Genomic DNA, 10,461 nt, shown 5'->3' on the forward strand with positions numbered 1-10,461 from the left:
ACACACACACACACACACACACACACACACACACACACACACAAACACACTGTTCCTCCAGTCTTTAAAGTGACACTCAGGATCCTTGAGGAATTAGTTGTCCCACTGGTTTGAAACCCAGCAGGTTGCACTAGAAATTGGGGTTTGCATTAAATTAAGGCAAAGTAATTGATTTGCTGTCGTAAAAGTATATTACTATATTAGATACCTATGAATTAGAGGGATACATTCAGATTTATCCTGTACTTTATCTGCACTAGTCTGATTTCTCTGGTGTGTGTGTGTGTGTGTGTGTGTGTGTGTGTGTGTGTGTGTGTGTGTGTGTGTGTGTGTGTGTGTGTGTGTGTGTGTGTGTGTGTGTGTGTGTCTGTGTTTATTGGTAAGGGTTGCCCCTGCTCCTCAGGCCTGAATCTGACTGGTGGGGAAACCAGAAACCCTGGCAGCAAAAACACAGGTATTTATACCCCTGAGAGTCGTGTCGGCCAAAGAGCCAGCAGCAAAGGACCCCCCCTCTCCAACCCCACCCTGTGTGGTGTGTGAGTGCGTGTCCTTAATGTGGGTGTAGTCAACAGGCACCTACCCAAACCACAGAGGCAGGACAGTCAGGTCTACCTGGTTACTATAGTGTAGACCCGGTATCTCCTCTCCTCTCCTCTCTCCTCCTCCTCTCCTCTCCTCTCCTCCTCTCCTCTCCTCTCCTCACTCGTAGGAATTGTCCTTAAAGAGGAGTGAGCCTCACACTCTCAGCATCTTCAACCCATATATGGGTCGTTGTGAGAAGCTATAAAGTAAACTGGTGTCTGCGAATAATTGAGGGGGACTGGGACAGACTGCTGTGACCTACGTATCTGTATATGTGGACATGTCCAAACAGACTTTGATAGAAAACATTGCAGCAGGTTGCTTACAGATGCTCTGAAGTGTACTCTCAATAATGACGTGATGACCAGCTGGATTGTGGTCGCTCAGCGCAGCAAGCTTATCCTCACACTACGATTAATCATGTTATTTTTTGGGGGGTGGGGGGAGGGAGGTTAGGGATGTTAGACAGAGAGGTGGAATTCAGGATACATCTGAACTCAGCTTCATACAGATGAACTGTCCCTTCTATCACTTAAAATTGCACAGAAGTGATTATAGAGTAGAACTGCTACATCATATACATCACTTTATATAAAGATGGACGACGCGTCTCCACTTCCTCACACTATCCAGGAATGAAGCCAAAATAAACCGGATACGAACGCTGCCCTCTTGGAGCCAGAGGGGATGGAGCCGCGGCAGCGAGGTCCTGTCAATGCACGCGCTCGACCAATCACAGAGTCAGTTTCAGTTGTCAGTCATGACGTTTCACCTCAAATTTACAGCATCAAATAACTTGAACATACATTGGTGAGATAAGAACTACCTAAAATGACCCATGTCCCATTCACTAACATGGAGGAGGCCTGATGTATGACCTATACTCCAGCCAGCCACCAGGTGGAACACTGAGACACTTTGGCTTCACTTTTGGGCAGCTGTCATGTCGTGCATGGTTATATACAGTCTATTCGCTACATATGTGCTTTATATCTGTGGGCTCATAGCTGGTATTTGTATCCCCAAATTAAAAGTGATATCTATTCTTTGTTATTTACTGATATACCACTAGCCTACAAAATGTTTCTGTTTTGACAATAAAAAAGCAACAATTCTGACTAAATAGCTGCCTCGAGGACTTTTAGGTTATGTCAGTCTTCATCACAGTCGTCCATTCTCAATTAGCTTAGCAACCGTTCAAAGTGCTGACATTCATGTTCCCTAGAGGACAAATCCATATGACTTTCAGGATCTATTAAGTGAAACATTGATTGATTGCCATTAAATCTGCTTGACACATTCAAGTTCCATGTTCCCTAAGGATTCAATTTAATTGCAGTGATTCTGTCTCATCTAAAGGGCCATCATCAGGTTGTCAAATAGACAAATTTAAAACTAAATATCTGCATAATTTTCCCTTTGGCCTCAGGTGTTTGTCCTTGGAGCTAACTCGCAAGTGTCCACATGCTAACATGCTAATTCAAATTTAGTGAACACAATAAACATGTACAGGCTTAAATTCTATGATCCTTGATCGTGTTTCCTCTTTTATTCATCTCTCTTTCTGTTCTTTTTCTTTTCTCACTCTGTTTTTGTCCCAACAATCTGCTTTTCTTTTTTATTTGTCAAGATCATATAACACCGACTTATTGATTTGTAATCCTGAACACAGAGACCTGAACTCTTTCTCCGTCTCTGTCTTAAGTCAAGGAGGAGGAAATATTTTGACAAATCATGACGGAGAAAAGAGATGTAAATCAGTTTTTGTACAGTTTACATTCCTGGCACGAGAGAAAGGAGATAAAGATGAAGATTAGTATGTGCATTAAGCCTATAATGTCCCTTTAGTTATTTATAGAAACTTATAAAGATTCTGCTCTGCCAATGTAGTGATGGTCTTGAGACTAGAATGAGCTGCCTGGAACTATTTTATTTCACACAACACTGCCCTACAGTGGTGAACTTAGTCACAATTCAACCGAAGGACGCTGTTAAAACACCACATTCAACAGTTTTCTCTTAATTTCTACAGTAATGTTAATGTTATTCCAGCAGGTCTGATAGAGCTTTTTCTTACATGTTCTTGTTTTCATTTTTGTATGTTAAAGAAATTAAAATCCTAACTCATAAGCAGTAAAAACTAGAAAAAGTGAGTTCGTTTTTTTTTCTTTTGGTCACATGCTCACATCTATGTCCTCTACCTGTAGCTGCTCTCTTGAAATTATAAAATATCAACTCAGGAACAAAAAGGAAGTGTGTGTTTGTGTGTGTGTGTGTGTGTTTTTCACATGGGTTAGTATGTGATGCAGTACTATTACAAACAAATGATGGACATATGTAATAGAAACTCTCCTTTATTATAAAAAAAAATGCTCATCAACAGGGCCAGCCCTCTACAAGAGAAAAAGGTTCTAAAATTATATTACATAAATAAACTCTAATACTCTTATTATAACAAGTTTGCATACAATAAAAAAATTATATTAAAAAAGTATTTTAAATATGGAACAAAATAACATTTTAAAACATTCACTCAGAACAGTTACAGCAATAATTCACTTCACAAAGCCATTTTCTTTGCACATTAATATCAATTGTGAGTCCCACAAAGCTGCAGCCACTTTTTCCTTCATAGACACTTGCAACACCCAACAGGGAACTTCCTGCCACAGCTTCATTTTGTGGGATACATTTGTCCCTCCATATATTTGTAGAGGCCCGTTTTTGCTGCGATCCACTTGTTGTACCTGGTGACCTGCGTGTAAACACCGGGTTTGTTTTTCACTGCACAGTTATCACCCCAGCTTACCACCCCGAACAGAAACATGCGGCCCGACGCCTCACACACCAACGGACCACCGGAGTCCCCCTGTGAGGAGAGGACAAGACAGGTAAGTACGAATCAAGTCAAAGTTCATTCATATAGCACATTTTAAAACAACCACCATTTACCAAAGTGGTGAATAGGCGTAAAACAAACAAAAAAAGGAAATAAGACTTAAGCAATGATTTAAACATTTGTTGGGTCTGTGCAGTTATAATATGAAGAGGCAAACTGTTCCAGAGACTAGAGGCAGCTACTGCAAAGGCCTGGCCGACAGGAACGACTGTAGGCCAGGCAATACCTCTAACTTTTTTGATCGAGATCTTCTTGGTATTTCATATTTTTCACATAGGCAGAGTATAGTATGGTCTGAAACTAAAATGACACAATGAAATAAGATGTTTGAAATTACAATAATGAAATATTTCTTAATGATTATTAATGACCTCAAGTTAAGAAAGAATGTCGACATGAAAAAACCTCAACGCTGAAAATATGTGCAAAGAGTGAAATGTGTGTTGATCATCAATGTACACAAATGTATAGAGTTAGTGATAAATGGTGGCAATAGGGTGACATGAAATAACAAGAGGGAGGAAACACCTTTGAAGAAGAGGAAGAAATACTATACTATAATAATATAATAGTTTAATGCTGCCAAAGGTCACTGAGCTTCAAACACATTGCAAATCTGCATATGAGCTTTTACACTATGTTCTCTATGCACTTATCTTTTGTCTCTAGGTTTGAACATTCTTTACATATTCATTAAAGTGTGTTTTTCACTCACGCTGCAGGCGTCAGTGCTCCAGTCAGGGCTCCCAGCGCAGATCATATTCTTGGTGATGCGGTCTCCATAGTACAATTCACTTTTACAGTCAGTCTGGGAGAGCAGGTTCACCTCGGCCTGTTTCAGTATCTTTGAGAACTGCCATGCACCTGCAGACGACCACAGTGTGAGACGTAAGAAACACTGAAACAGCACAGAGAACAGTCATGAGTCTGAAGAAGAGAGGTCATTTACTGTGGTTCTCCTTTCCATATCCTGCGATGCTGCATTTTACTCCTGCAGGAAGCTGAGTGTGAGAAGGAGGAACACACACTATCCGCGCAGACGCTGACCTCACAGCACATCCTCCACTTCTGCTTTTGATCTTGAGCAGTGCTGGGAGATAAAGACAAGCACATCTTTGAGCTCCCTGCACACATAGAACCCACACTGCTCTTTCTTTTTCATACCCTCAATGATATCTGTGCTCACCGATGTCATTGTCAAAGCTGGACTCGTTATATTTTTGGTGGACGATGAGTTTTTCCACAGTGAAGCTCTGCTCCCTGACAGGATCTGCGTCATTGGTGGCAGACTTCCCCAGAAACACAGACAGATCTCTGAGTTTGGTCCCCTCGCTGAACAATAACACAAACAGATTACATACCCATGTGAGTCACATTGCCATTGTAGTACGGAAATTACAGTGGAGGAAATGATAGTGTGCTCCATTTTCTGTGTGTGTGTTTTTCTCACCCATTTTCGAAGCAGTGAGCAGCTGTGAGAACCCAGCAAGGTGCAATAAGGGAGCCGCCACAGACAAACTTGCGGCGCTTAAGAAAGATAGCAGCCACCCATGGGTGCGACTCTATGGGTGTGAAGGAACCACCCACAATTTTGTGCATCTTCCGCTCGGACCTCTCACCACATGTCCTCTCTGCGTGGGGGAAACGAGTCAGTGAAGGCTGACGATCACAATATGCCACAGAGAAAAGGATGAGAAATGTGTTCAACCTACCTGAATCAACAGCTGGTGGAGGTTTTATTGTTGGCTTGGAACCTGTGCAGGGGTAGAAAATAAATATAATCAGAAAAAAAAAACTAACATACAATATTTCAATGATTTTCTCATGTGTCCGTCTTACATCTGGGAATGTTGCAGACTTCTTTCACAGTCCTCCATCCTCTTCGGACATGGCACCATGGCATCAAGCCCTTGTCAGGATTCCTAGTGTTTAAGATAAATAAAATAGAAAACATTTCAGTGAAATAAAAATCCAAAGAACATGTACATAATATACATCTTACACTACAGATGGAATATTATTTGAGGAGGACGAACTTGAGTAAAGTGAAGTGGCACAGGATGATTGCATGAGGATAAGAATTGTATTTAGCATTATCCATGAGATATTGAAATAGATGTATATGCATATATAGACTGTTATAAGTTTATAGGCAGGTATGGTATACAATATAAAATATGGGTATACTCTATAGTATACCAGTATGCTACATAAGGATGTTTGTATGCTTCTTTGTATATAGGTATAAAATAATAAAGTGAAAAAAATCACAATAGTATACAATGTGATATAAATGTAAAAATGGTATGTAACTATATGTATGTGTATATAAAAAAATTCACAATAACAGTATGCATATGGCATTTGTATGTTATTGTGTTCTGCACTCAAAAAGTTTTTTTTATTAATATTAGTGTAAGTAATGGTGAGTAGTTGTGATATGGAAAACAGTGCAACATCAGAGGAGTAATATTAAACATGCGACACCTCTCCAGCCTGGTGACTTATGAAGTATTCTGTACCTGCAGTAGTTATGTGAGCCCAGTCCCTCCACAGCTCCCATCAGAGCATCTTCAAAGCTCCTCCAGTTGAGACACCTGTGGCCAAATGCTGACTTGGAAACATATCCCCTGTAACTGCTCCCGTCTCCAGACTGACACATCTCTGTAGATCACAAGACAAAGAGAGAGATCAGTGAACACATCTGGTGGCAAATAAATGAATATTAAGTGTCGCCCGGAGAGTTGGTTTTACCTCCATGCGTCTCTTTATGTCTTAGAGACCATCCTCTTGAAAAAGCCTGAGAGGAACACACATAAACTCAGTCACGCATTTTAAATGAAACCATCTGAATCTTGGGAATATTTATCAAGTTACTTCCTCATATTGTTACTTACCATGTTAACACTGAATGCTGCATGGACAGCAAGGATGATGAACAGGTTCATATTTAGTGCTGGTTTCACTTCTGCTTACTGGGGATATTTCTGTGTGAGAAAAGTCTGTGAGACAATGAAACATAACAACATTGGACGATGAGATTTGAAGCCGCTCCTTATATGGAGTTTATCATCATGGGTACAGGACACACAGGACAGAAACAAGTATGACGGTGGACGAGACGTGTGGTCGTGTTGTCTGGGTTCCAATGTGCCTGTCCTCAGTTCACACAATGTGATATCTCTGTTGATTGTGTATGTGCATTTAATGCAGAGGGAAACGTGTTTTAATGTGAGAGGAGCAGATAGAGCGCGCTCACTGTGTGCACTGTGTGCTGTAAACACAATCCTTATCTATGCAGTGAGAGCAATATCAACTTATACTAGTAGATTACTGCAAAGCACATTCACATTAGTTTAGCAAGTTCAAACATTGAATTTCTAGATATAATCAAGTATTAACGTGATTATAACAAGATAAAATGGCTTTATGCTTAAAAATGTACTATTTAATGCACAATTTCTGTCAATAAACATTTATAAATACATCATTCTTTTTAAAAAGTAAACCAAACTTTCATAGTCTGGGAAGCTTTGTTCTACCTTCTGTTCAAATGTGCAGTCCTGATGAATCTCTGGGTTGCAGCTGAAGCGTCCTCTCTGTCTCCTCTCACTTGCACCTGACTTGTGGAAGCACTCACTCTCCTGCTGTTGCACTGCTGATCCTCCTCTCATTTAAGAACACACAGGCTACACATGGGAGGGGTTTACGTGGAAGATAACATCACCACCTCTCTGAAACAAAGCATTTGTCACATCCTGTGACACATCCACGCTGCCCCCTTCCTCCCTCCCTTTGACCACAATAATACAGAAGAAAAATATATGATGTGTGATGAAGCTGTCGGTGCGGAAGAGAAAATGTTGAGACATTTTACAACATTATTTTACCTGAATAAAACTTCATTTGTGAACATGGTATATTCACCATAAACAAAAGACCACAAAATCATTAAAAACCTGCATCAATAACTTGAAAACTGTAATAGTAAATATACAAGTGCGGATATTACTCTATAACACAGTCACAATACTGTATGTAATTTAATGTACTGTACATATATACAACTGTAGTTTGTGGGAGTGAATGATCCCTTGATTTCCTCCATGGAAGCTGTGTAATTAGAACATGATGTTAGATATATATTATGTGTTTGCTTGGAACCGTCATTTTGCTGCAAACGGATTCCCATGAAATTTGGGTGAAGGATGTGGTACAGGTCAGGAAATAACTCATTAAATTGACGTGCGGATCTGGACCACAGAGCTCATCCAAGAATTTTACATCATAGGTAATAATTTATGGATTTTCATGAAGAAATCTGGCATTTTTAAGGAACTGATATCTATGAGCAACTATTAATAATATTAGGTTATGCTCTTTTGCATATCTTTCCTCTTATTTTATGTATTACTGTGTGATTTCATACTTCTTCTACTACTACCACTGCTACTGTTACTACTACTACTACTACTAATAATAATAATAATAATAAGATATACATTTTAAAATGATGGATACTGTATTACATAATGCAATCGCTCTTCTTTACAAGACCAAACATTACATCAATACTGACAAATACAGCCTCTTGAGTCATCTGCGTGTTATTACGTGCAGATTGTTGCATCACTGATTAACTGAAACCACTGAAAAGTTCCTTTCCAGGCAAGTTAAAAAGTCTTTTCCAGACATGAAACCATGGAGCAAGGCTTTGTGAACCGGAGGTTTTTGAGGGATGTAAATATGTCCTGCGTGTATAATGCCGAAAAGAATGATGTCTTGTATTGTACAAGTCTATACTTTAAGTCCCACGCAGGTGTTTTACCAAATGAAGAAGTATGTATTACATAGAAATGACTGAATCCAGGAAAACCCAGGATTCTTGTGGTTGAAGCATGTGCTAACTAGAGTGTTTGATTTTGTAATTTTGTCTGGAGTTGTTTGTCTGGAGTTGTTTGTCAGCAGTTTAGTTGAGACACCATAGTCTCTGTCTATGTAAAGTTCTACAGGTTCACAACTTACCTCTTTGAGCTCCTGATGTCTTTTCAAATTCCTGTTACAAATCTCCTCTAGATTGTTGACTTTGCTCTGTAGATGCCCTCCAGGGTGAGAGGAAATGATGATATTGTATCTTGGGGCTCACAGTTAGAGAGGGCCTATTTCACAAGCCTTTAATTTATTGCTTTCTGTTTTATGCAGCAAAAATCTGACACAAGAATAGAGAGCGTAATAGTTTAAAAAAGCCTTTATTGTGATCAAATGTGACCACACAACAATTACAGTTGGATTTAAGGAGCTGGATTGACAAGAATGTGTGGCTTTACTCTGCATTCAGGTTGAATGTGTTTGTCTGTGCCCGTGGCTGTTAATAATATATTAGCTTTTTTATTAAAGTGTGGGAGTTTGCATAGAGGAAACACACTGACATCAGTGCAGAGAATAGAAAAAAAAAGAAACAACAGCAGAAACAGAGAATATGAATCATATCTATTTATTTTTGGCCTAATCTAATTTAAAATTAGAATTGACCTCAAGATTGTCCAGTATCTTGTGCAGTGAGGTTACAATACTTATCTTAAGAAACACTAACAAGGAAAATAATTCCTATTCTAAATTATTTTGACTCATTCAAACTTCTACTGCAAAAAGCCTCATGTCAAACTCTGCAAGTCATTTTAAAAGTGCTCTAATTCCTTTTTTTTCAAACCGTACTTCACTAGAGATGCTGTTCAGGGAAATGTGCAGGAAACCACTGAGACATTATTTTAACACCTCAGACTCTTCACACTTGCATCACCTGTTCCCGCTCTCTATATTAAATTGTGATATAAAGTACCCGTTTCTGCTTTCCACTTTACTGAACACAATTCACTGAACTCAACTATTTAAAGCAACTACTAAGGCTGGTACTTCACCCTAAACAGTAGAAATTGTGATCTATTAATCTGAATATACAAATATATGTATTAATTCTGGAAATGCTGCCTGTTCAGGTGCACCTTGAACTTGTTACTGCCAACAACAATCTGATAATATTGACATAGTAAAATAAATATCAAAATTTTCGAATACTTGCCTAAATATACAGTATATATGCATAAAGCAAATTGAGTAAATATATTTAATATTTAAATAGGATAATCTCTTACAATGGGATCTGATGTCTGCCTTGCTTCACAAATTCAACAACAGATGCAAAATAGTTACAGAAAGTTGCAATGAGCTTTGCACTGACCTCTCATTACATCCGCTCTCAATAATCCGAAACTAAACTAAAAAGTTTAAATAAAACTAAATAAAATAATATATATATATAAAAGTGTTGGACAAGAGGACAGGTCATCTCAGCAAAATTGGGCAATTTTATAAAAATATAAAGTAAGAAATCTAAATAAGATAGAGCTCAATATAAAACAAATCATATAAAATGATATGAATAAAATAAAATAAATCTAAATTAAATTAAATAAAGTTAAAGTTTGTAAAGTGTTGTTGTCATATGTAAGTTAGCACAAGGTCAATGTTGCAGAGAAAAGTGTTGAGTTGTGGAAGAGCAATGTTATATAAAATATATAGTAAGGTAAAGAGAGAAAAAACAATAATGAAATAAAAATAAAATAAAAATAATAATTTACAGCACTTGAGTAAACGAACTTAGGTGTTTTGCAGCATTGGGGTAAATTAACTAAAACTTGACAGTCACTTCATATTTCTTCCTTTCATTGTGTGACTGAAACGACAGAACCTGTGTGTATGGCGCCATCTGGTGACAAAATGAGGACATTTCAATTTTCCTTCGCTGCTGCTGCTTTTATGATGTGAGAAATAAACATGCTTACTCCACAGTCTGGTTTATAAAACACCCTCAGACTGGTGTTTGCTGGTGGATGTGGACGTGGGTGGCTGCTGGGGAATTCCCCCCGCAGAGGGAGCAGTCCTGCGGCCTCGGCTCCGTGTCTCTGTCCGCCGCTGTGAGG

General features: G+C 38.7%; 1 protein-coding gene across 2 annotated transcripts; it reads right to left on the reverse strand.

The window, feature by feature from the left end:
• Positions 1 to 2,920: 2,920 nt before the first annotated feature.
• Positions 2,921 to 7,181, reverse strand: plaua (plasminogen activator, urokinase a). Of its 2 annotated transcripts, none has more exons than XM_035171883.2 (11): positions 7,024 to 7,181; positions 6,379 to 6,468; positions 6,236 to 6,281; positions 6,004 to 6,145; positions 5,321 to 5,403; positions 5,194 to 5,235; positions 4,932 to 5,112; positions 4,668 to 4,813; positions 4,431 to 4,571; positions 4,197 to 4,345; positions 2,921 to 3,451 (listed from the first exon to the last, which is right to left on the reverse strand). In XM_035171883.2, the coding sequence occupies exons 2-11, from the start codon at positions 6,427 to 6,429 to the stop codon at positions 3,257 to 3,259; spliced, it is 1,176 nt and encodes a 391-aa protein (XP_035027774.1). In that variant the 5' UTR covers positions 6,430 to 6,468; positions 7,024 to 7,181; the 3' UTR covers positions 2,921 to 3,256. The 2 variants fall into 2 exon arrangements, with proteins under 2 accessions (XP_035027774.1, XP_035027773.1); XM_035171882.2 differs by having other exon boundaries at positions 6,379 to 6,483; positions 7,024 to 7,165.
• Positions 7,182 to 10,461: the final 3,280 nt, after the last annotated feature.

The sequence above is a fragment of the Hippoglossus stenolepis genome, chromosome 12, assembly GCF_022539355.2.
Source record: "Hippoglossus stenolepis isolate QCI-W04-F060 chromosome 12, HSTE1.2, whole genome shotgun sequence".
NCBI classification, from domain to species: domain Eukaryota; kingdom Metazoa; phylum Chordata; class Actinopteri; order Pleuronectiformes; family Pleuronectidae; genus Hippoglossus; species Hippoglossus stenolepis.

Bases quoted from the DNA above. Each gene is read 5' to 3' on its own strand.
- plaua (XM_035171883.2), bottom strand. From the start codon at position 6,429: ATGAACCTGTTCATCATCCTTGCTGTCCATGCAGCATTCAGTGTTAAC. The intron at 4,572-4,667 runs GTGAGCACAGAT...TTTATCTCCCAG, and splicing joins CAGCTTTGACAATGACATCG to CACTGCTCAAGATCAAAAGC. The intron at 3,452-4,196 runs GTGAGTGAAAAA...CTCTCCTCACAG, and splicing joins GGAGCACTGACGCCTGCAGC to GGGGACTCCGGTGGTCCGTT.